General features: G+C 39.3%; 1 protein-coding gene across 10 annotated transcripts in view; it reads left to right on the top strand.

The window, feature by feature from the left end:
- Positions 1–26324, top strand: part of LOC101157835 (teneurin-3) — a 324490-nt gene that overhangs the window by 235844 nt on the left and 62322 nt on the right. For 4 of the 10 annotated variants that reach the window (XM_023954871.1, XM_023954863.1, XM_023954858.1 and 1 more), the window contains 7 exons: positions 2601–2702; positions 4160–4354; positions 6791–6991; positions 12159–12344; positions 15087–15113; positions 18871–18879; positions 22778–22924. In XM_023954871.1, the coding sequence (XP_023810639.1) occupies positions 2601–2702; positions 4160–4354; positions 6791–6991; positions 12159–12344; positions 15087–15113; positions 18871–18879; positions 22778–22924 (867 nt within the window). The remainder of the gene's footprint in view (positions 1–2600; positions 2703–4159; positions 4355–6790; positions 6992–12158; positions 12345–15086; positions 15114–18870; positions 18880–22777; positions 22925–26324) is intronic. The other 6 variants (XM_023954877.1, XM_023954876.1, XM_023954869.1 and 3 more) reach the window with 2 other exon arrangements.

The raw sequence follows: 26324 nt of genomic DNA, 5'->3' as shown, positions 1-26324 counted from the left end.
TAAAATGCGGTGTTCCGTTGTTGTAACTCAGTTCACTTTTTGTGGTCTTGTTATTTTGCAGATTTTTTCACTGCCAAATTGCATGGTGTGTTTTTTGTTTTTTACATGGCATTGTGTTCTGCATCCTGATTGGCTGTAGATCTTGTCAATCAGTCTTTTCCATGCAGTTCCTCCTGTACAGAATGGGTTCACCTCGCCATGCCTATATCCTATATAACTCTTTGATTGCAGTCTTTTTTATCGTTCTTTAATACTGGACTTTTTATTTCCATGAAGATTTGAACTTGGAGTAATGGTTCAAAACAATAGGCAAAATAAAATACTACAGTATTGTTTCATGCTGCATGCAATTTCTTGCTGTATGAACAGCTTTCAGCATGTTTTAATATGGGCAGCTCAAATGTTCTGAGACAATGTAACTCAAAATTGACTGATTTCTGCTCCCCACTCTTATTTTTGCTGTTTCTGTTCTATATATATTATCTGGGTCAGTGTATCTACTTCCTGTTTCCAGCCCCCAGCTGGTACTGTTTGCTGTGGCCGGCTGTGATCAAAATCAAAAGTTTTTTTGACGCACAAATAAATAAAGATCACGTCAATGATGAGGTTACCCTCACACAGCCCTAAGTTATTCATCTACACGGCTCAATGTGTAGATTCAAACAGATTAAAACTTTGGCATTATTGAGAAATGATCTGTTGCTTTTTTCACACCGTGACAAACCTGCAGTTGTGTGGCACGCTGGCGTGGGCTTCACTGTCATCGGGAAAATAGAAAACATCTCCATGATTAAAACACTTGACATGACAGATGAACATTTCAGACTTCAGCAAACAGATTTCTCAGCAAGACGGACAGCTCTGTCATCACTATCAAATGCTGCTGTGCCACAGCTGTCAGCCAGTATTAAACGAAACACTTTAGGAGCCAAGACTACATTTAATATGCTGTCTGACATTACTACACACACTCACCGAGAAGATACACAAAAAACTGTCAGTTTAGGGTTCAGGCAAGGAAAATATCCAGTTGTGGGCAAACTTGTACACAGGTTTCAGTTTAGTTTTACCAGCCATCTACTGCTACCAGTGAGCAGATGTGTTCTCTGTGTGATACAGAACTGAGGGGGGGGGGGGGGGGGGGGGGCTAACTGAGACGGAGTCAAAAATGTACTTTCTTTGACTTTAAAGAATGCACACCGCAAACGCCCAAAGAGAAGCATCCTGAGGACCTTTGTATCTTTCAGAATCATTTTCATGAAACATTTTGCAAGAACAAAAACATTTGAACAGGATTTTTCAAATTGATTTCCTTATTTAAATTGGTGTGAATCAGAAGGAGATGAAGAAATGCATTTTGAACAAGGTTGTATTTTACGTTAAAAAAAAAAAAAAAAACGCTGGGCTGGCCACAAGCTCCCTGCTCTGCTCCATTCTCTTCAATTTAGTTTTATTAAGCCCTACAACCCAGTTTTTGCAACAGGCTTCAGTAATTGTCCAAAACATACAGTTATCAGTTATAAAATACAAAATCTGATTGCTAAACTAGCCAGACTTATCTAAAACTGTCATTCCTAACCTTAGACCCTCCTTCTCGGTAAGGAAAACCTCCAAGAAAAAACCTGTTTCCAGGAGACTCCCGCTCACAACTCACAGGCAAATGTTTGAGTAACTCCTGTCGCTCTGCAGAAACTATGTCTTGTGACCCTGTGACAGAGGTTTTTTTTTCCTTTAATTTTGACTAAAAACTGCATAATTATAATTAAAAGACCACAGGGAGCTATTTTAAAATAGATCATAAGATGATTAGAGTTGGAGGTTAAAACAAAGATTTTCCATATTTATCGTTTTTCTTTTTGTGTTTTTTCTAAATTCATTTTCCATTGACATCTTTTGGGGTTGGAGATCATTGGATTTTTTTTTTTGACTAAATGAAACTGTACCTCACTTTAGAATAAGGTACTTGACAGTAATATTGTGTGATAGTTATAAGACGAAGGCACAGAACCTGTGTGACTCCATTTGTTAGTCAGCCAGAACTGCATTCTTTCTTATTTTCCAGAATAAATTTAATGTGTCAAAATGCTGGCCTCTTTCAATATTTTTTCTTGGAGATTAAGTCCAGGTGCGAAACACGGAAAGTAGGCGTAGAAATGTGCTGCGTATGCATGCACACGTGTTTCCCCAGTCATGAGTCGTCCCTTCGTGATGTGCATACTCATACACACACCGCTGGCATCTTCACGGTTGAAGAAATTCATAAACACTTGTGCGTTGAGAAGTAATCACAGGGATGTATGTTAGCTCCTGTGTCTGTGTGTGTGTGTGTGCTGGGGGGTTATGAATATTGTTTGAGAGAAAGAGAGGGAGCTAGAGAGACAGCAGGGTAATTGGATGTTGAAAAGGTTGATGGGGCTGACTGGTTGTAATTACAGAAGCCACAGACGAGAGGTCTCTCAGTGTGTGTGTGTGTGCGTGTGTGCATGTATTCAAAATGCCTATGTTATTTATGAAGATATGCAGTTGCAGTTTCATTCTGCCGATTAATTTTCAGCTGTAAGTTATGTGCCGCTCACTCTTTCCCCCTCTCTCTTAATCAGACTCAATTATGGAGTGTCCTCAGAATTGTCACGGAAACGGCGATTGCCTCTCAGGAATATGCCACTGTTTCCCCGGTTTTCTGGGGCCCGACTGCTCTCGAGGTAAATGCACACACACAAAAACACTTTGCCACCCACGGAGTGCCCGGAACTGTAGCAAGGTTGTTATCCCAGCAGTGGCTGTGACCTGTGCAACCCGATGGCGGTTTAAATGCCCCGTTTACTCGCAGTGCGCTCTTTGTCTGGGATCTGTGCATAAATCTGGAGGCTGTTCCCATTTCTATTGTAGCTGCTGTGATGGTTATGAAAAAACATTTTCATACAATTCAACAAAATTATGTCAAAATCCGACTTTCCCCGGAGCTATAATTTTGTATTCAACAACAATTTTTGTATTCAACAATAATAAGCAATATAATCAATTCTATGATAAATAATTCGTGTTAACACTTATTAGTCCAAGGCCTTTTTGAGCATTTGAGCACAATTTACTCTAAGAATTTGGAAACTGTTTTTATGGCAATGATTAAATCCATTTATTTAGTTAAACTTGCTTCTTCTTTTTCACATATGTTTTTTTTTACTATAAAACACAATTATAGCACAATTTACCTGAAAATGTACAAAAACTAAATTCTTTTTTTTTTTTACTGTGTAAGAAGTTTACTGAAAGCCGGGACAAGTTCCACTAAACTACTGCATAAACAATGTTACAAGTATTTATTACAAGGAGTTCCACAATTAAGTTATACCTCTGGTTATGTTGGCATTTCACTTTCAACTTTTAAAGCTAAAAGACTTTTTGAAACCTTAAATGTTACATAAAACTATATCAGTTGTGTGTCTCCGTCATTACTGTATTATTAGAAACAATCAATGTGATCTGCAAACACATCGCAATAATAGAGACAACTCAAGTTATGTTTAAGCTACGCTTGCACTGGCATTGGGAAAGCTTGTTTAAGTGGCCACTTGTCTACATTAAGTTGTACATTTGCATTTTCAGCTTCCAAGTTTACAAACTCTCACATTCACGTGTAGCTATGGAGGTTGACAAAACCCGTGGCGATTATACGTAGAGCCGTGGAGCGCACGTTGAAAGTAAAACTTTGGCCTATCAGGCACATAGATTAGTGATGTATGGATGGCGACCCTTTTTATTCAGCTGACAACCATTTGAAAGTTAATCTTGGAGAAGAAATTAATATTGCGGTTTTTGTCCGGTCGGAATTATAAGCCTTGCAAATGTTGGAATAAAGCTCTGAAAGGAAAGGCCTGGAGCAAGATTTGCACCGCTTCCACATTTCACGCCAAGTCTCTTCAAGCTGAACATGCACTAGTAAACAGTAGAAAAAGAAGAAGATGCGCCTGCCTGCTGGTCCAGTGTGAACCCCATGGGCTAAACGTGTGTTCAAGAACGCAGGTTTAGCGCGTTTTGAATATGCATCAAATACCCAGTGTGTAGCTTCTGCAGCTGTATCACACACTCCCTTTAGTGTAAAAATGTATATTTTTGTGGTTTAAGTCAACAAACTGAAACCTTCCTGTTTGCGATGCAGCTGCGTGTCCGGTGCTTTGCAGTGGCAACGGTCAGTACTCCCGCGGCCGTTGCCAGTGTTACAGCGGCTGGAAAGGCACAGAGTGTGACGTCCCGTCCAACCAGTGCATCGACATCCACTGTGGAGGCCATGGCATATGCATCGTGGGTGCCTGCATCTGCAACACTGGTTACAAGGGGGAAAACTGCGACGAGGGTAAGAAGAACCTATTTTAAGGACATGCGTACAAAGATTAGTGAGAATGTTATCATGGTTTCTTCTCCGAGATAAGAATTGGGATTAAAAACTTACAGATTTAAGTTACAGCTCTATGAAAATTAGATGTTCCAGGAGGGTTTGAGTCCACAGCCTAAAGACAGTTTCAATCCTTTTGTTGTTAAGCTTATTTTATGTTCAAGATGATGTTCCCAGCTCAAGAATCTTCTGCTAATCTTTAATTAGATGTATCTTGATGGACATCGGTGGTGTCGTATCCAAAGTGTCTTCAGGCTGTGAGGCCAAACCCAGCTGGAACGTCTCACTTTTACAGAGCTGTAACTTTCATTTTATGAGTGTCTTGATTTCTGCTGTTACTGGACATTTTAACGTTTTCTTTATTTGTAGCAAAGCTGGGATTACCGTGATATAAGTCGTTGGCTTTTATGTGATGCGTCATGTTCAGCTTTTTTTTTTTTTCAAGCTTCTCTGTCAAGAATTTTAATACCTGACATAACGACAGCCTGTACCGTCTGAGATGAAGGATTGTCTTTTCCGGAGGTTTGTCAGAGCTTCCTTTCAGACAGAATGGCAGCTATTTTAAATGTTTTCCAGATGAAAAGTGTTCCTCTTTGTAAAGAGAAGACTCTTGTCTCATAAACATCCGTTCCTAATCGTTGCTGATCGCGGCTCGTCCTATGATACAACGCAAACTGAAAAACTGGCACTGAGTCTTTCAGATCACTTTTTCAATTGCATTTGATTAGCTGCACTTACTCCACAGTTTTAAACGTTTTGCATGTTTTCTGAATATTTGTACAGCCACTGTTCCTGTGACTCAGCTGGCTCCTGGTATGAGGAGATTCCCAATATACTGTTTCCTCACAGCAGAGCCAAGATTTTTGTTTCTTTTTGAAGTTACTTTTGTAATAAGTAATCATTTTGTCATAGAATGTGTCTTAAATTTTTTAATTTCAGTCTGTCTTTGTTTTTCAATTGAAAAGCATTTTAAGCATTTTGATTTGATTCGATTTGATTTGATTTGATTTGATTTGATTTGATTTGATTTGATTCGATTTGATTTGTGTAAGAACCATTAAAATGTGATATAGATTATCCCTCACCCCCTAGCTGTCAAAGTGCAAGCTACAAACCAGACGGCTACTTTAGCCTCGTCCAACTTTTAATGTGCTATTGATAAACAGTGAAAAAAACTGTCACTAAAACTGCTATTTTCTAAAGAAAACAATTAACGTAAATCTATTATTTAAGCAACTTTATTAGAAATATCTTGTTAACATTAGACAGCCAGTTGCTTAATAGTATGCATTATTATAGTGTGTGGGAACAACTATTCTAATTTGGAGTACATACTTCTAGCTAGTGTCTGTTAAATGCAGATTTGTTTTATTTTGAAGTCAAATGCTCTTTTCTTTTTGTTCAATGAGTCCTTTCTGTACTAGGAAACTTTCCAAATATGTTTCTTTTTGTGAACTTCGCTAGGTTGGATATTTTTTCGCAGTCGCTTTAAGAAAGTAGCCGATGGATTTTTGGCGGAGGAACTTCACTTAAAAAATGAGATGGATGTGGTTGAGAATACAGTAGGTTTCCACAGTATAAATTCCTCTAGAACCAGATCAGAAATAAAACAGAAAAAAAAAGTCGGTTGTGTTTTTTTTTTTTTTTTTTTTTTGTATGCCGTCCAGTAACAACTGTACCACAAACTGGTACCGGTTCATGGCCCGGTGGGGGGTTTTGGGACCAATGATGTAAATAATTACAGATTCCAGTTCTGTATAAATATTTTAGGAAAAACATCAATATTTTAAAGCAAATAGCATTCTTTCTTACAGTATTATGCAATTTATTTATTGCTCTAAGGAGCCTTTTTATTCTCACACAGAAAAATCTAGCCTGTGACAAAGTACATAGATTTAAAGCAAGTCCAATAACTTGTATCTACTGAAGTCACCTTCTGCTTCTAGCCTATTAAAGTGGTTTAGCCTCCACACAGACAAATGAATTTACTCTGATCTGACAATTGATTACACATCCATAGAGTCCATCTGCTGACAGGTTATTGGCTAAAGCAGGTCCCACGATATGAATGTCAGCAGTGTAGGATAAATTAGCCGATGAACACAGACTCCTGGATCTGTGACTTTAAGAGCACAAATTTAAATGCTTTAAGGTCTACAAAATGCAGACAGAAGGGTGGCTATGTAGTGTCCTAAGAAGCTGCATGCCTGCAGAATCGGATCTTCAATAGAAAACTGTGTCCTTAGCCTGTACTTACATGTGCCGCATGGTTTTAATGATGAGGTACATGGAAGAAATCTACATGGAAATGAAGGTCACATTTGACCCTGACTGCACAGCCTGGCTCACTTGTCTGTGAACTTTATAGTAAATTATGAATTCCTTCTGCGTCTCCAGTGGACTGCATAGAGCCCAGCTGTTCTTCCCATGGGGTGTGCATACACGGGGAGTGTCACTGTCAGCCGGGCTGGGGCGGAGCCAGCTGCGAGATCGCCAAGGCCATGTGTCCAGACCAATGTTCAGGTCACGGCACCTACAGCGCGGAGACCAGCACCTGTACCTGCGACCAGAACTGGACGGGGCCAGACTGCTCCTTAGGTGAGGGCAACTTCTATCTGTCATTGTTCATTTGAATGATATTTTGCACAAAAAAAGTCAATTTTACGGCATTGCATAACATTAAGAAAAGCAGACAAAAGTTAAATATAAAAGGAATTGACAGATTGGATAATATTATATGACTGAGCAGAATCAACAGGACACACCCAAAGTGTTTGTTCATCCACTGTTTTCTATGCAATGCTGCAGAATACATTAGAGGAACCTCTTAGTATGCAATAATTTCTTTATGCTGCAACTTATGTTGGCAATTTACAATAAAGTTAGATCAAATGATACAATATATTTAAATGATAACTTTTGACAAAATGTATATTTTACCTGAAAGACCCACTCTGATTATCTTTTGAACTATTCTAAAAGCATTCCCAGTGGTTAAATAGGAATTTGCCTTGAGTTGTAGGTGGGACCATTGGCGTGAAGCAACCCCACCCCCACTTCCCCTCACCCACAACTGATTATATGCCCTCCTGCTAGCTCACACCCCCTCACACCGCTAACTTAATATGTAATTCATAAGTGTGTCTTGCGTTCGTCATTCGTCAATGTGCACAGATGTCCAACGGGTCTGTACATAAATTAAGTTTTGAGCTGTTGAAAATTTTTGGTTGGTTGAGAATTATCCAGTTTTCGCTGGTTTTACATAGTTGTTACATAAATCTTATGCAGTTGTGCATGATTTTTGCGAGATGCATATGTAAATTTCTGGCTTTCCATGACCGGTGCACGGATGTTTAATGGACTTTTCACCCATGTACGACAATGTACAGTTTATATGTCTCGTTATGCAGCTCACAAATTGCGTTCAAAGTACATAGTTGACGCCAAAGTCACTAATAAATTGCATGTAAACAGCACAATAATCATGCACTCTTCATGTTCTACGTTGATTTTCGTGTTCTTTGGGGCTTTATTCCTACATCTGTGAAGATTTTACGCAAAGAACCACAATTGTTCTCCCTTTTTCCGCGTATATTGACGTCCAGTCTCACAGTTTTGAGTCAAATATCAGCTAGACATTGTACATTTTTTAACATATAAGCTATTTTTCAAACAGCATTTTTTTCATCTGTTCCTGTTTCAAAACTATTTAAAATAAAAAATACTCAGAAATGCCATTTTAAGCTTAATTTTCCTGATACATGTCCTCCATCATCAGAAAAATACCACAATAACATGTTAAAAATATTTTTTTTTCTGAGTGGGTCTGTAACAAATGTCCAATAAGTCCAGTAAATTTACATGGTCAGCATCTATCCATCAAGTTTTATTTCTTTTTAGAAAGTAGCAAAACTGAAATTTATATTTTCAGTTCATCCAAGACTTTTAAACTCCCAAAATATCAGGAAATCAGTGTCTAGAGACATCAAGCTTTAACTTTTTAGGAGGGTCCAGTTCACTGATAATAGCTGATAAAGCTCTTTGAATAGATCCTAAAGAAATGTTCTGGTTCTGTTAAAGATCAACCACACGTCCCTGTTGGTAGAAGGTATTGTAAATAAATCATTCCTACAAGGTATTAAATTTGTGAAACAACATTATCCCAAATCACTTTCTGATGACTGACAGGCGTAATTTTTTGGAGGTCACTTTTTTTGCATAAGTTTTGATTGTTTATTTTTTTTCTGATAAATGCTGTTTTGTTATTTATGGTGTTGAGAGCCTCACGTTTGAGAAAACAGAATTCAGACTATGCAGAAAGCGTGGGGAAAACCACAGGAATGATGTTTTGTATGTTCTGGCTTCTTCTTCCTTTGCCTCAGGCTGTTATACTGCATGCTACCCTGTCAAAAACACGTCTAGCGTAGCTTTGTTTTCTTTGAAAAATGCATATGCATGTGGATCAAGTCAAAAATGTTATCAGAAATACTTTAAAAAACTTTAAAATACTTTTTTTTATGCTTGTCCAAACATTCAAATGCACACTCATCAAACTCACATGCACAACTAGGAACACGGGAATAGCCCTTAAGGCGCATTGGTGTCTCATCGGAGTTTGGCAATATGACCTTTATTCCGCAGTCAGCTACAGTAACCCAGACAGAAATTGTTTCCGAAAACATACACAAAACACTCTTCAGTTTAACTAGAATTTGTCCAGACTTCTCTTACATCTAGGGGTTCACAAAAACGTTTCCCAGTCACAAAAAAAGTCAAATATTCAAATTATTATGGGCTTGATAGAATGAATTTCTCCATGTATGCGTCTTACCTCGTCTCTGTCGGCTTTAGTTTGTGCTGCTCATGGCTGAGTTCAATCACCCCACCCTCCTCATGTTCAAACAGCTGCTTTATTTTGTAGAGTGCGGAACACAGATGTGCAAGAAAACTGGATTATTTAGCAGATGTAAATCATAAAACAACTTAGATTTACATTGCTAAGACAATTGGCTGCATGAGTCCAATTATGCAGATAAGTGAGCTTTTAAGTGGAGCGCCTGCAGTTCTGAGGCTGTTGCACCTGGCTTATTGACAGGAAGCTTCCCCGCAGCAACAGAGCTGTCATTTGATACAATGGAAAGGATCTTAGTGGAGCTTCTACACTAGGATGGCCTAAACTCAGTTTTAAAATTGTGGGGAGCATCAACAATTGAATTTAAGATGCCTCTTCATGAGCAGAGGGAGTTGCAACAGCTCGTCGCCAAACCACCTTTTTCTGGTCAAGAACCATGGCCTCCGACTTGGAGGTTCGAATTCTGCAGACTCCTTCTTCACCTTGAGGGTCACGGATTGCGACCCCATCGCCAGAGACCACAGCTTGAACAGCTGCATTGACAATGGGGGAGGAAAACATGGTCCACTCAGACTCGACGTCCCCAGACTCTGTCCGTCCTCTCTGTTAAAGCACCCCCGGATGTGGGAGCTGAAGACCCTTTTATGATAGTGGTCCGCCAAGCCTTCCCAACAGATAACCTTTTGGCTTGTCAAGTCTGTCCGAGCTCCCCCCTGCACCAGTGAATCCAACTCCCCACCAGGTAGAGGTCAGTTGAAAGCTCCCCCGTCTTTTCATTCTGGTGTCCAAGACACACAGCCGAAGGTCACATGACAGGACTAGGGTGTGAACCACATCACTTGACAGCTGAGGGGCCATAACCAAACCCCCCACCAGCCCACATTTTCTCCCCATGGGGAACTGCAGAGTGGAATAAAGTCCAACCTTCATAAAGTTGGGTTTTAGATCCCAAACTGTGCAGAGAGGTGAGCCATCTCTCCCCTGCCGGTACCACTCAGCCTCCAGCACCAGCTCAAGCTCTTTCTCACTCTTTGAGGTGACATGTAAAGCCCCAATGGTTAGAGTCCGTTTCCATGGATTCAGGCACCAGCCTCTGACCATCGCCACATCGCATGGCACGACCCCTTTGAGGTCAGTCCTATATCTTTTCAAGCTGAACCTGCCGCATCCCAGTGGAAAGAGGCCTGTGATCTCCGACCCTAAGCCTGGCTCCTGGTTGGGCCGCGGTCACATCAGTTCCCGCTGCCTGTTGTTTTAAATTTTTGCTTAAACGGGGCAGCAGAACCGTTCTTAGTCTGGCTCCTTATAAGGGCTTGTCTGTTTGTACTTCCTTTTTTTATGAGATTTGATGAAATGATACTTCCAAATGAAATATGACTTGGCTTGTCAGGTATTCATAGAAAAGATGCGGTTTGGAACAAAACCATAATTTTATTACCTTTTTAAGACAAGGTCACTTTATTTGTATAGCACCTTTTGATGCTAAAGCAGTTCAAAGCTCTTAAGTCATAAAAGGTTTTTACAGCAATAGTATGCTGATGAAACCTGTTCAAATATAAAGGAAATAAGAAAAAGAAAACGCGTAGAAGACCTGAATTTAGAAATGTGGCATTTAGATGGTGCAACATGTTCAGCAAAGGAGAAAGAGCAAAGTTTGGGATTTCAATTTGATTTAGTTGGAACATGTTTGAGTTCATCAGGAATCTGGTTGCATTCGTGTGCAGTACAGCCAAAGAGGTTCGGTTCTGACTCCAGATTCTACCAGCATTGATGACATCTTATTTTAAATGCAAGAACAAGGGTGATCTGGTCATTTGCCCTGGTTCTGTTCCAAATTTTAGCAGTAGTATTCTGAATGAGATGCAGATTTTCACAGCATTTTTTTGGTATCCTGCAGGAGATAGATGCATACATCAATTCCTTCAATATTTCTTTTATCCAGACATGATTTTTGATAAAGATGAGAAGAAAAAATTCATTAAGAAACCATGTTAAGATGACTGTAGAGTCTTGGGTTTACTTTTGACGTTATTTGGTATTTTTGTCTTTATATTTTTGAACAAGTCCTACAATAACTTTTATTCCAGAAGCAACATTTTTTTTTTTTTATTTAAAGTTATTGTGCTTGTACTGCATTTACTGTATTTTTGCTTAAAGTCCCACTCCTACCATCTTTTGATCTCTTCTAAAAGTGTTCCCAGCTGTCTTTTAATTATAATTATGCTAACTTTTAGCCAAAATTTATTTTTAAATGAATTTTCTTGACATACTTTCTGCAGAGCGACAGTCATTTATTTCTAAATTTGCCTCCGAGTCGTGTGCAGGACAGTCGGTGCAGAGCAAGCCCGCCCCTGCTTCCAATTGTCCATCTGTTTAAACGCTCTCCCAATAGCTTACAGTACTTGATCCCCCCCCCCCCCAACCCAACATTAAAGATGCAACAAAAAAACAGTTTTGGTCCAGATTCCAGCTCAGATGAGAAAATCAAAGACGTACATAGATCAAGGCGTCTACAAGCAGATGCATCCAAATGAAGTGGAGCAGGGAGCCGTAGTAACTTGTACGTCACACTTACAAGCTTTTTTCAACTGCATTTTTTGCTCCTGAATCATAATAATTTGAACAAAAAATACTTAGAAATACAGTTTTTATCTTAATTTTCTTTATAAATGTCCTCCCATCATGAGAAAAATGCAGCAGGAACATGTTAAAAACACCAAAAACACAATTTTCATTAGAGTGGGTCTTCAATGTCTGAAAAATTTGGAGGAATTTTTTCAAAAGACACACAGACAGATGGAGTCTGGAGACGTTGAGTCGACTGTGTTTTTCTAATCCCAATGTTAAATTTTACAAAAATGCATGTAATGTTTGCTTGTATTTAATTCAAACATGTATTTGTTTCTCTTACAGAAGTGTGTGAGGTAGACTGTGGGACCCATGGGGTGTGTTACGGCGGTGTGTGCCGTTGCGAGGAGGGCTGGACAGGGACTGTGTGTGACCAGAAGGCCTGCCATCCCCTCTGCAGCAAGAACGGCGTCTGCAAGGACGGGAAGTGTGAGTGTGACCAGGGATGGACAGGGGAGCACTGCAACATAGGTGAGTGGATGACAGATTCCCCAAACACACAGACTATGAATTTAAAAAGTGCAGAGAAAGATAGTCAGTGTACATTTTTGTAGTATTTTTAACCAGACTTAGCCTGGAAAGTTTTGGAAACATTTGAAAAACTTCCATCTAACTCAACCATTTGTGTTTGTGATCATCCTTGAAGTACCTATGAAGGTTATCCCACTTATTTTTGTTCCGTTTCATTTTGCAACTGAAAAAAAAAGTATGGGCCCCTTTTTTAATTTGTTCCGTAATGTATTTTTAAAATGTGCAGCATGTGACCCAGCCCTATTTAAGTGTTCTAGAAAATGCGTAGTGGGTCAAGCAGAAGCGATAATGACGTTTATCAAAAAATGACTTTTCAAAGGAATAGATTTTTGACAAACTGAGCTCTTTCGCCCAATTTTCTATGTTTGTTGTCCGTTTTGTGTAAACTATTGATAGAGATAGTGTATTTAAGTATAACCCACCTTGCAAAAATCCATGCCAAAAATTGCTACCAAAATTAACCCATCCTTACTGCCCTGGTAAACAGAAACGTAAAGCTGAAAGCTCAATCTGTGGAGAACAGAGACACTCCTTTGCAGTGACATGTCCTAAATTACAGCATCTGTCGTAAAACACATTCCAGCCCCTCATTCTTCTCCCTGCATATTCAAAAGTCTGTTTCCCCTCAAAGGGAAGCACAGAAGCAATAGGGTCCATATTATACCGTCTGAGAGACATATGGTTGCATTTTGAAAATCCCCCTCTGCGTTTTCATCAGCTATCACTGCTTATATGCACTTCCCCCACCAGGTATCTCCCATTTCTCATCGCCAGGAAGGTCCTCTTATTTCTGAGCACCAATCCTCCATCTCTCATGTCTGTTCTTTAACTCATCTGGGATTCTGGGTTCTCACTCCAGCCAGGAGTGTGAATTACACAAAATACCCGTTTTTGGTTATTTTTTCCTTGTTGTTGAAGTAAACGTCTCACTGCGTAGATAGCAGGCAAAGCAGATGTTAAAAGCAGCAGAGCAGAAATCCCGAGGACAGCACACTGTCACAGTTTGGTTTGGGAAGAACTGCACAAGTCTGTGTGTTAAAGAGACACAAAGCATACTGAGAACTGGAAAATCTTCTGAAAGCAGTGCCAGTGTGGTGAAATATCTGTGTTTTTCACAGATCGCCATCATGTGTTACTCTTGTTTCAGTTGATCATCAACAGAAAAATAGTCTTTAGTTAAACATAAAGAAACAGACGGACTTCAATCTTCCTACCGCTCGTCCCAGAGACCAGCGTCGTGTCCGAATCCCTTCACTACACTCTGGTTTTGCACTCTGAAGGGCATTAGTCGTTTGGTCAGGGTGGCTAAATCTACACTTCCAAAATCCAGTGCCATGGAATTTTCCCAGGAGTCTCTGCAAAAGACTATGTGCATCAATGCTCACTTTGCAAATAAAGACCATTGTGTTTGAAATGACATTTGAAAAAACGTACCGTACATTTCTTTAAGTTTTCATCATCAGAACACATATTTAGTCTTCATTAAATGTTTGTATTTATTAGGTTTTTGCTTCTGCAAATGGGTGATATCCTATGTGGCATTTGAAGAACAAAAAAAATTATAGTGCATGAATTGCATAAAGATCCACTCCAAGGAATATTGTGTTTTTAACAGTTTCCTGTGGCCTTTTTCTCAAGACGGAAAACAGATATACAATTGAAGCTCGAAAATTGCATTTTCTGAATGCTTCTTCATTCAAAGCGTTGTGACTCCGGAACAGAGCAAACATGTTGCTTGAAAAAGCTTGGAGCTGTGATGTAAAAGCTCAATGCTTCTCTGCATTCTGACCTGGCATCTGGCACCAAATTGTACGGCTGAATAAATAGCTCTAATATTGCTCGCCGGTTTTTGCTCTGCTAACGTTAGGTTGGGGTTGTGAGGGGCTTTAAGCTTGAGAAGAGCGTGTCCACAGATGGATGATGGCAAGTAGAGGCAGACTTACCCCGTGCCAACAGTTCTACCCACAAATCAAGGGCCAATTTCTAGAGATCTGCTGCTGCAACATGAAAAGATATAGGACTGGGTCTTTAAAATCCAGGGAATTGGAATATCCTGTTGTTTTAGGGATTAGGGAGCAGGGAGGGACGTTTCTACAGACACTTGGTAAAACTGGACTCCCTTTATATTTTGTTGATCATACAACGTTTGAAACTGGTAAAGCATTAATACAAACGTCTCCTCCTGCAGAGACAGGTTGTTTTCATTCAGGTTATTGATTTTTGTTTTAATTTAGCATTTGTTTTGAAAAAGCTAAGAGGAATCTTCGAAAACAAAATATTTTCTATTATGTTTCAAATAGCCACTGACAATGAAAAAAAACAATAAATACAGATTTATGAGGGGTTCGCGTATTTATTCATTACGTCACCTTTTTTTTTTCTTCCCTTTGAGTTACGGAGATACTTTGACCTAATGGAAGGCTGGTTTCCATTTCACATTTTCACCTCATGACTGAAAACTAACGTTACCTAAGTGTCTTATTCTCACCTAAAGTCGCACATCAGATGTCAGCTTTTGTGACTCCAGTGGATTTTGAGAAGATTTTAGACATTTTTGAATTGTATCTGTCCTCACTTTTCTGTCTATCAGTTTCTCTCTTGAACCTGTTGACTTTTTTCTGAACTAAATTGTATTCTTTCTTATTTCTCCTTTGTTTCTGATTTTTTTCCTCCCTCTCAAAGCTCACAATCCGGACATTAGAGTTAAAGGTATTGTACTGTTTTGCCGACTTCACTTCATCGTAAGCTATTGTTCCTCCATTATTTGCTTTTTTATTTCTTGGAACTGTGGCTGCGTCTGTTGTATTTATTACTTATTTACTGTTTTTATTTGGTATATGCAAAGTAATTGTTTGTTCCCATCTCTTTATTATTGTCTGTTTTAACCATCTTTAAGCCAACTTTAAATGTCCCTTGCACTGGACAAAGGTTTTATTTTGCTGTTTCCTTTCAGGTGGAGGTGGAGAGTATTTTCAGTTGTTTTTTTTTGTTAGTTTTTGTTTTTATTATTTGTCTTAGATTTGCATTTTAAAGGCTTTTGAGTGCTTCCCCTAACCATATCATCAATAATTTAGAGGTTTTGTTTATTTATTTTTATTTTTATATTTTTTGCAGCATTCATTAGACGGCGGAAGATCTTGTTTGTGCTTCGGAAAAAACTGGCAGAAAGTATTATAATTGTTTTTATGTGATAATAGTTAGAAAGCTAACTAAATAATCGTGAAGTTTTTGTCTCATTGTGACCAGTGACTGTAAATGAGAACTGGACTGAGTGAGCACCCATAGAAAGTTATTATTGTCAGCTCCAACAAATTAAAGGCAATTCAGCCGCCATTTTTTTCACGATATGGGCATCGCCATGTTGGAGCCAGAAATCCTCAGTAAACAGTGATTGCTTCAACTCGGTCTGACTTAACGTTCCCATGGCAACCGCTCAGACTAATCTGGAGTGAGCTTGTTGGAAGGCCACACCCCTAACCCTTGGAAGCGAAGCGGGTTACACAGAACAGTTCAAACATTTGGCGTGAGACCACGTACTTTTATTGAGGCCTCTGATTGGCCAGTTTATAAATTTCATAATTGCATCTTAGAAAATATTATGGAAACAAAAATAGAATAAGCAAGAATGGTTATTGTGACAAATATGAGTGACAGCTGTTTATTCCTCAATAGAAGTCTACTTTTTTTTTTAGCTTCTTAGAACCAGCAGGTACTTCCTGTTTGGAATGTCAGGGGGGTGGAGTCACTCAGTCCAGGTTTCATATGCAGTTGATGAGCAGGACAAAACTCAGCATACATGCAGGAAAAAGAAAAAAACAATTCTGACTGACAGGGATTTACCAGGATTAGATGAATTTAAATACAATGTTTTTAAAACTTTTCTATTTTCTCATAAAAGAAAACTTCAAAAAGTTCAAGCTAAAACAACAAAGGCCATCAAGATTGCGACAATCATTTTTTCTATCTCTTTAAGCCATTTGTTCTGTCAACGTGAAAGTGAACTTTTTAAACTTGTATTGTGTCGCTTTTGTCACTACGCTGCTCCAACAGGCTTTCAAAATTAAATATCAAAAATAAATTGCACTTTGGGAGAACATGAAAAAAAAACTGGCTCAATCAGCCTGTGGCTTTCAAAAAGAGATTAAAAATATGTTTTCACCTTTTTGGAGTGATAGCAATAAAATTTCAATCTGTGCAAAACAAAAACACATTTGTGGGAGGTCAGTCTTATCACGGCATAAGCGGCTGCAGCGCGTTCGGTTTTCTACAGATCTTTCCAAAACATCATCAATAAACGAAAAACTGCAGAAGAAAAAAGGACGGTGTGGCTGTTTGGCAAAAAAAAAAACATTTAATAAACAAATACAATGGTATGACAATATTAGAAAAGTACATGTAGTAATGTTATCATACAAATGATTTTGTTTTTTAAAACTGAAACAGAAGACAAAATGGCCACAAAGCAAATCTAGTAAAAGATAGCTTTCTTTAGATGCTAATATTTTCTATAACTAAATAAAAATTTCATTTTTATCGAGATGCCATCAGTCATCTCGGGGGTTTAATTATGGCCTCTTCATGTTTACAGTGAGACGGTTTCCAATTATCCAATCATCATCAGATTTCTCAAGTGATCAAATAATCCAACAGTTATCTGATAATTAGATGAAACTTCAAGATCAATCTATCAAAAAAAAAATTGCTTATCATGCTTTGAGCAGCTTAACAGTTAAAAACAAACAGACATTAAAAAAAAAAGGCAGCCATCAAAATTTAAATTAAAAACCAACCCACCCCTTTGCCCCTCCGGTGCCCTCTGTTGACACACACCATGACCCCACACACACTGATTACTGGTACGAAACTGTATTTAAAATAGAAACTCATAAAACAAACCTATGGCTTGGTTCTAATGTTAGGAAACAGTAAAATCTATTTATAACAGGAGCAGCTCAGCCATAGGGAACATTGTCACAGTGATTAACACCCCTCCTCTCAAGAAGATGGTACACTCCGTGTATCCACCCTTGATGTGGATGTAGAGAGGGGGACGTAACAGCAAATTTGAAAGTTAGCCCCCACCCCCCCACCCCCTTTATGGGCTCCAGTTGATTAGCTGGCCACGCCCAGGAAGGAAGTCACTTTTAGATAGATTTTCAGATCTAGATTTTTATCTTCCTTTTTAGCCCTAATTTAATTCACGCCACACCTCATTAGATTTGTTATTTTTTTGCATGCCTCGGAGAGTCCGCTCAATTAGACAGTTGTGAAAACTAACCTGAAATCTGGTTCTAACTAAACAAACAAATGCCGGTTCATCTAAAAACGCAAAGATCTTTGTCACTTAGGGAACTCTGGTGGTGTAAATGGTTAAATTAACCAAAGCATGTTGGCGCTTTGCACCTCCACAAAGAAGCAGAAATCATAGGAAAATAGGAAACTGTCTCATCTGTAAATGTGGTAAAGGTGTCAAAAATGTTGTTTAGGGGTTTTAAACAAAATTTGTGAGTAATGCCCAACAGCTTCATTTGGGCTTTTCTATGTTAAATCATTGATGGTTAAAAAATGGTTAAAGTCCAATGATCAGAGATATAAAACAAAAAACAGCTCAGCTGTTCTGTTAGCTTTGCGCTTCTGAAGTTTCATGTTCAATTTCCAGTTTTAAAAAAACATTCTAAGTTGGATATTTAGGACGAACCACAACTGAAACTGTTTTATTTTGAAGGTCAAGAGAGATAACAAAGCTTACAGTCTATTATAATTCAAAATATCACACTTTCAGTCTAGATCTAGATCTCTGGAGTGCACAAATGTGACATGAAAACACTCAGAGTGGCTCACTCCTCTGATTCATTTGCCTTTAGAGCAGCAGCTGCAAAGGTTTATTGAATTTTTTTTTTTTTTAGAATTTAGATGAACTCTTTCGGTTTCTATTGACATTGAAGTTAAACTGCTGGTACATACATATGAAAAAAAACCACATATGTTACAATTTTATCAGACTTCACAACATTTAGTGGTGATCAGAGGAAGTGCAGCAAAGCTGGAGCCTCAGTCACGGCCGCTTGAATTATTTGTGGCAGCTTTAACATAAAATTTATACTTTTAGCCATTTCAAAGGTAATTTGACTCTAATTGCTTTTTATTTAACAGATGGTTTAACTTTTTTTTTTAAATAAACTGCAGTCTGTTACAGTTTTTACACATATACTTCTGTTTTTCTGGGGTTTTTTTTAGCTTCAAAGTGTAAACTAAGACAGATCTGAATTCATTAACTGCTATGTCTGTACTTTTTCCATCCACTTGATTTAACCCCCAGCTCTTCCTTCCTTTTTCCTACCTCCTTTGGCTGCCATCTTTCATCTTTCCATCACAGATAATATATTTGGCAGTGCTGCTTTGTTTTCACTTTACTTTTTTCCCTAATTTTCCTCCCTCTCTCCCTCTTGCCCTCTCCTATTCTCAGGATATAAAGGTAATTCCAGACAAAGATGTAAAAAAGGCCTCACTGTCCCAGAATACGACTTCACATTGTTTTACTTTTACTTCTGATTCATTCCATTTCATTTAAGTTTTCCAGTATCTTTACTTTTTATTTTGGTTTGGACTTGTTTTGTTCCACTTCACATGTTGGAGTCTTTCTTAGCGCTTAGTGTATCTGGTTATTTGTCTTATCGTCTTATTATTCTATTTCTGCTTTTTTTTTCTTTAAAACTTTTTTCTTGTGGTTCCATCACGCCTGTCCTTGTTGCTGATTCACACACAAACATAGACGATAATGTTGAATATGCACCCTAAAAGCAAACAGAACACACAGACAAAGAAGCACTCATTCACAAAAGCAAAGGTGTGTGACTTCTGTTCTGTCCTGCATCCACAAGCCTGATATCTCTGTGCGTTTTTGTAGCCAGCTGCTCTCCCTCTGTTTTCTGTCTGCCTGGACTCTCTGTCCTCCCTCTCCTCACCTCCACTTCTGCTTCCAGATCTTGTTCTGTCACTCCAGCTGGGCTTTGCTTTGGTCTGACAATCACTTTATTGACCAGTCTGTATTATTGCCAATATCACTGTCTATTCTGTGATTGAGGAATGCCACCCAGAGGTATAAAGTATAGTCTTTGGAGGCGCACAGTGCAAACCTCCCCGTCCTCCCTATACTTTGTGCTCATGTCTTCTTGTTTGAATGTTGTGTTTTCACATGGATTTTACCAGTAGAGCCATTTTCTAGTAAATAATTCAAACTTCCTTTTGAATTGAACAAGCAGTTCCTGCAAGTTCGATCAGTTAAAATCTTCAATCCTTAAAATGTTTTATTTAAAGACCCACTCTGATGAAAATCCTGTTCTTATTTTTTTGGAGTTCTTGTGGCATTTTTCTGATGATAGAGGACATATATAAACAAAATTACAATTAACTTGTAGACGACTAGATCCATGTATTTAGCTCCGATATTGCTGTCCGTTTTTGTTGCCTGCTAATGTTAGGTTGAGGCTGTAAGGGGCTGTAAGCTGGCGGGAGAGTCCGTAAACTAGGGGGTGACAGGGAGTGGGGTTGGGATCGCTCCACACCGACAGTCCCCGCCCACACTTGAGAGGCGAATTTCGAATGAACTACTCCCGCTTTGCAGAAACCATCCTAGTAAACGACATTTCGATTTTGGTTAAAAACCGCATAATCCTACTGTATTTTTAGCACTATAGGGAACACAGTTAATGAAAGGTCTATTTTCACACTTTTGCCCCAAAACTGTCAGGTGCATAAAGAGAGACAAAAGAGTCAGAAATAAGTCCATCCATTAGTAATACTTTATTAACTGAATTCACAGGAATTCTACAACTTTTTTATAACATGCTATTTATTAGCCACGCTAGATACATTAGCCACATTAGAAGCCTTAGCTGTGTTAGCATCTTCTCAATACCTGTAACCTTCAACTTTGTTTGCAACACATAACATAACAGACTAATACCGCTAAAACAAAAGCTCTAACTCCCAACCTTGTTAGCAACACAGTCTGACTCCACTACACGTTAGCTGTGTTAGCATATTTACCATAATACCCAACCTTAATTAATCATTTTGACAGAGCTCATGTTCCTCTCAACATCGCTTTGACATCAGTAAACACAGCTTATATCATGGTCCAGGTGAATACTCTATTCTGATTGGCTGCTGGGTGTGCGTTAAAAAGGGATAACCGCACGCCCCAAAAAGAAGTTCCGGTCACCTATCTTAAATCTTCTGTATCACTGCTCCGGCTTCTTTAAAACAACCATTAGCTGTTGTCTTTTGGGGCGGCCGTGGTGCAGCGGTAGGGCGGTCGACCCATGATCGTAAGATTGCAGGTTCGATTCCCGCCTTGCAAGCCCATGAGTTGAAGTGTCCTTGTGCAAGACACTGAACCCCACCTTGCCTCTGGTGGTAGGCAGGCGCCTGTGTTTAGCAGCGGAGCCGGCACCAGTGTGTGAATGTGTGAGTGAATGTGTGTGTGACTGGGTGAATGGGTCTGTGACTGTAAAGCGCTTTGTCCTTGTAGGAAGAAAGGCGCTATATAAGTATACGCCATTTACCATTTACTTCATCATCTGGACAAAAACAATCGGTAAGAGGTCAACAAGAAAAAAACAAGAATTAAGGACTAAAAACTGGTTAATATTTCTTTTGTAAGTGACCATGGTATAAGGGGGTTAATGGCCATCGAAGTGTGCAGTATCACTTTTTAACGCACACCGGCTTCCACAACGTGCAATAAAAGTGATAATGCACACTTCGTCGGCCATTAACCCTTACTTAATCCACCTATCTGGATTATAAACTGATTTCTTTTTTCTTTTTTTTTTGAAAAAATTAGGCTTTTATGTTCAACTTTTAGTGCAGAACATACGGTAACTAAGAACCACTAGGAAGGCTTTAAAAACAGCTCAAATGATGATCGGAGTGGGTCTTTAAAACTTCTTTTGTTTCTTCCATCACTTTGTCTATCGATATCTTTTATTTTATTCACAACAAACACTTTCTTTTATATCACAGATGACAAAAATGATAAAGAAAAGCTGATGTCGGAGGTTCATGTGAAATTACAACACAAGTGCATTTCACCAAAGGCAGACTGTCTGTCTCAGTCTTTGTCTCTTTAATTGTGGGTTTATGTACTGATCTGTCATATTTGTTGATCGGTCTTTCAGTCTCACTGAAGAGAGGTTCATCACACACAGTGACTTTTTACACTTCAGTATTTAACCACACTGGGTTTTTGAAGTCAGGTCTGGTTTTTCATACTGAAGCTGCTGACTTACAAATCTCTTAAAATTCTGACACTTTAGAGGGAAAACTCGTCTCCTGGATTTCTTTTTTTTAGATGAAAACAAGCTTCCTAACTTATCTGTAGATTTATGTGTCCTGTGATGTCATCTCCAAGATCTAAAGTCTAAGAAATGATCAGAAGAAACTTAGTCTGGTTTAAATTTAACATCCCCACAAAGTTGGCTGTTTTTACATCTTTAGGGGGGAAACATTCGTCATTTCACGCTGTGTTCACACAGAGAGGAAAACTGCAGTTCTGCCTCATGTTGTGACTGAACTAATAAGCTGTTTCCTTTTTAATCAGACAGTCTAATTGATCAGATATGCATCAATTTAGGAAGCATTTATGTCAACATAACAGCCATTGCTGCCCGGAGGCTTTCAATGAACATTTTATTCAGTTTGTTTTTTTGTTTTCTTTTTTTTTTTCATTGTGTTATCTTTCTTTAAGACTGTAAGAACCAGCCCATATGGGAACCTATTACATGGGATGTCCTCCCTTCTTTCCTTAAAAGCCAAAGTGGCATAAATGAGTTTGTCCAGACACAAGTATGGATTATGCTTTTATTTCCAGACCTCACTTACATTTTTTGTTCTGATTCATCCCGTTTTTGATGTAATAAATGACTTTATTGTGTTGAACAAAGCCACTCTGCTGTTAGTAAATCCGTTAAAGAACCTTTTAAAAATCCAACGGCCCTCTGGGACGGAGTTAAGAGGCTGCTAACTCCATTGTTGATGTCTGCCATCTGAGAATTACAGTCTCAAGATGCTTTTGATACTTTACTTCTTTATTTAAAAAAAAAGACATCTTTCTTCATAACAATCTTACAATAAACAAAAACAACTTTTAATCTCATTGCGGACTGTGAAAGTAAAGGCATATCTTATCTAAATTCTTAAATAAAATAAACAGATGTCAGCGCTCCAGTAGGAAATGAATGTCACCTAACTTCAAGACTTTTTGTCAACTGATTCCCACTCCACACAAAGTTGGCTTTGCATGTCCCTGTCCCTCTGAGTCCCGTAGCTCCACTGTCTCCAATCCTGCCGTCTGTGTCCTCTTTGTCCAGAGGGTTGTCCAGGTCTCTGCAACAACAACGGGCGGTGCACTTTGGAAGCCAGCGGGTGGCACTGCATCTGCCAGTCAGGATGGAGAGGGGCTGGCTGTCATGTTCCCATGGAAACTCTTTGTACCGACGGCAAGGACAATGAAGGAGGTAAGGCTGGTGTGATTTATAAGCGTGTTTACACATACATTTTGGTATTCCAAGCCAGCTCTACACTTCTGCACAAATCCACGAGCTTCCCCTGCTGTGGAAGTGTCTCTCTGTAGCTCAAACATAGACCACTTTAATTCATTTGTTCAGGCTGTAAGGGAAAACGGGCAGGACAAGCAGAGCTGCAGCCTCATTGCTGCTAGAACCCGCCTGTCTTCTCTGCTTTAGTCAAGTAAAGCATGGCTTTCATCCCACTACCTCTGCTTCACTCTCAATATTTATAAAAACTGTTAGGAGAGTTGTATGCACCAAAAAAAATGTTTTTAAGCCCAGCACTTGATATTTCTTAAAGCTAAAACATTTTCCCATTATCCTATATTTTGAACCGGTTATATTTGACCTACCTGACAAATAAATGAATGTTTTCAAGAAGAAAAACTCATCCTCACCATTAGGGCTTAGGAAATCAATTCAACTATTTGAATTGATCTTCTCCTAGGAGCCAGTTTAGCTCGTGCTGGTTTGCGGCGCCTTCCGTCCGTGAAACCCAGGTTCGACTCCGGGCTGCTCCCTGTTCCCTTCTCTACCTCTGCCGGTTCCAAGCCCGGTTTGAGAAGGTTGCGTCAGGAAGGGCATCCGGCGTAAAACATTGCCAAATTCACCATGCGACTCGTTCGCTGTGGCGACCCCTGATGGGAGAAGCCGAAAGTGGAAGAATTGATCTTCTCCTATACAACTTAAAATTGATTCATAAAAAGCTATGAATTATTTCCTCTTTAACTAAACCGAATCGGTGGAGCACATTTAAAAAAATATATTTAGAAAAACATGGATTGTGTGTACGAGTTACCCAAGTCTTTAAGCAATGGGGAAAAAAATGTTTTCACTGATTATATTCTTTGCGGGTTTGTTTGAGGGTTAAAGCAATTTCTTGATGTTTTTTTCCAGAAAGAAACATCTAGTTAGTTATTTTTTTAGAAAAAAATTACCATTTTAATTTAGCTACACATTGGTTCAGTTTATATCCAGTTTTTAAGGTTAAAGAAAGTTTGAAATTAAATTTAAATTAAAAACCATGAAAAAAATCTTACATTGTCAGTGATACACAACCCTAACAATAATATAGAATAGAATTGAATAGAATAGAACGATTCCACAAAGGGGAACTTATCTTGTTACAATATCTCTATTAGAAACAGTAGACAGATAGTAAATAAATAACACAAAAAACACTTAAATTCATAAATTAATAAAATTAATAATTATTGTCTCTGAGGCTTTGTTGATGGACAGGCTGACAGACGAGGTAAGACAGGAATCTCCCTGGACAATGATGTTTGCCGATGACATTGTAATTTGCAGTGAGAGTAGAGAGCAGGTGGAGGAACAGCAAGAGAGGTGGTCTGGAAAGAAGAGGCATGAAGGTCAGTCGTAGTAACACAGAATACATGTGTCTGAACGAGGGGGGCTGAGGTGAAGAAGGTGCAGGAGTTTAGGTACTTGGGGTCAACAATTCAGTGTGATGGGGAGTGTGGAAAAGAGGTGAAGAGGCGAGTGCAGGCAGGTTGGAGTGGGTGGAGGAAAGTGTCAGGAGTGTTGTGTGACAGAAGAGTGTCAGCAAGACTCAAAGGAAAGGTGTACAAGACAGTGGTGAGACCAGCTCTGCTCTATGGGTTAGAGACGGTAGCAGTGAGACAGAGACAAGAGGCTGAGATGGAGGTAGCGGAGATGAAGATGATGAGGTTCTCTTTAGGAGTGACCAGGTTAGACAGGATAAGGAACGAGTACATCAGAGGGACGGCTCATGTTGCCTGTGTTAGCGACAAAGTCAGAGAAGCCAGACTGAGATGGTTTGGACATGTTCAGAGGAAGGATAGTGGATATTTGGTAGAAGGATGTTGGAGATGGAGCTGCCTGGCCGGAGGGCAAGAGGACGGCCAAAGAGGAGATACATGGATGTCTTAACAGAGGACATGAAGTTGGCTAATGTTAGGGTAGAAGATGTCCATGATAGAGTGAGGTGGAAAAGGATGATTCACTGTGGCGACCCCTGATGGGAAAAGCCGAAAGAGAAAGAAGAAGTCTCTGAGGCTTTGTTGAGTCCAATAGGTTAGAAGCAACTAATCTGAGAAAACGCTCCTGAGGTGTCGAAGTCTCTGACTGAAGGAACTCCAAAGTGGTCTCGTGCATAGGATGACGATGATGAGGATGAAGAGGTTGTCCATGATGAATTCCAGTTTCCATAACATCCTCCTTTTACCCACCATAGTCACAGACTCAAGGGGACGTCCCAGAGTTGTATCTCTGCACCAGTTTGACAATGCTCTTCCTGTTCCGGTCATTGCATCCACCCGCCTACCTGCTCCGCCATAAATAAGTCCTGCTAACTCTGGAGGAACCCTCCTCTGCCTCTCCCAAGGCTCCGGTCGCTTTGTTGTCTGCCAATCGACAACACCTGATCGTGTAAACGATTCACCCGCAGACCGCTCCAGACCCAAAAAGTGGTGGAAAATATTCCAAAATAGCAACAAAAACAAATCCATGTCTGTCAAAAACAGGTTAACTCTGAAAAAAACAAACAACTTAGATAACACGAAGCTATTGTAACTGGCAGCCCACCATGGCGCCAGTGTGATTCAGTTGTGTTTCAAATCTGCCACTAAATCAGCTTAATGTAGTTTAATTTAGACCGTAGAAGAAAATCAAATCATGTCTTCACACACACACAGTCTTGGACATTTACATGAAAAGTCAACTTAGACATTGGTTATTTTTATTTATAATCATAATTCATACGGTTTTTTTCCACAATGTCTCGAGCTTGCAAAGAAAAAAATGTCATCTGTATCATTGTGTACAAACACAATGAATGAAATAACCAGTATTCTGTACATGTAAAGCCCATTTGATGTTTTTATTGAAAAAGTTGTGGTTGTTTTCGTCCACCTTGTGTACTTGTGTTGACCCCATTAAATCCTCCATCACCTAAGTGCAATCCACATAATTGAATGCGATCTAATTCCTGTCCAGCGGGATCCTGAGGGCAACGCTTCCCTCTGAAGCCCACACAGAACCAGTAAATACGTCTTACAGAAGTCAAAATCTACCTTTGGAAACGTGGATTGAAGCGTGTGACATTTTACCTCGTTTAAGAAACATCACAGATGCCGCGAGACTCCGTCTACCTGCTGCGGGTGTAAAGTTAATGCACTTAAAAAGTGCAGCTGCCGAACCAAGGCAGAACATTTCTGCTGCTCCTTGATGTGACAGCGAAGCTGATATGTTGTCAAAACGTTCATCTTTGAGCAGCTCCGCTTGGGCTTTTAAACTGGAGGCTGCAGAGCAAAGGAGGACTCTGATTCCACCGCAAGGAGCGCAAACAAATCTGCTTCGGCGTGTT

The sequence above is a fragment of the Oryzias latipes genome, chromosome 1 (genome assembly GCF_002234675.1).
Source record: "Oryzias latipes chromosome 1, ASM223467v1".
Taxonomy (NCBI): domain Eukaryota; kingdom Metazoa; phylum Chordata; class Actinopteri; order Beloniformes; family Adrianichthyidae; genus Oryzias; species Oryzias latipes.
Note: the sequence above shows the minus strand (reverse complement) of the source record. Positions and strands in the feature narration are given on the sequence as shown.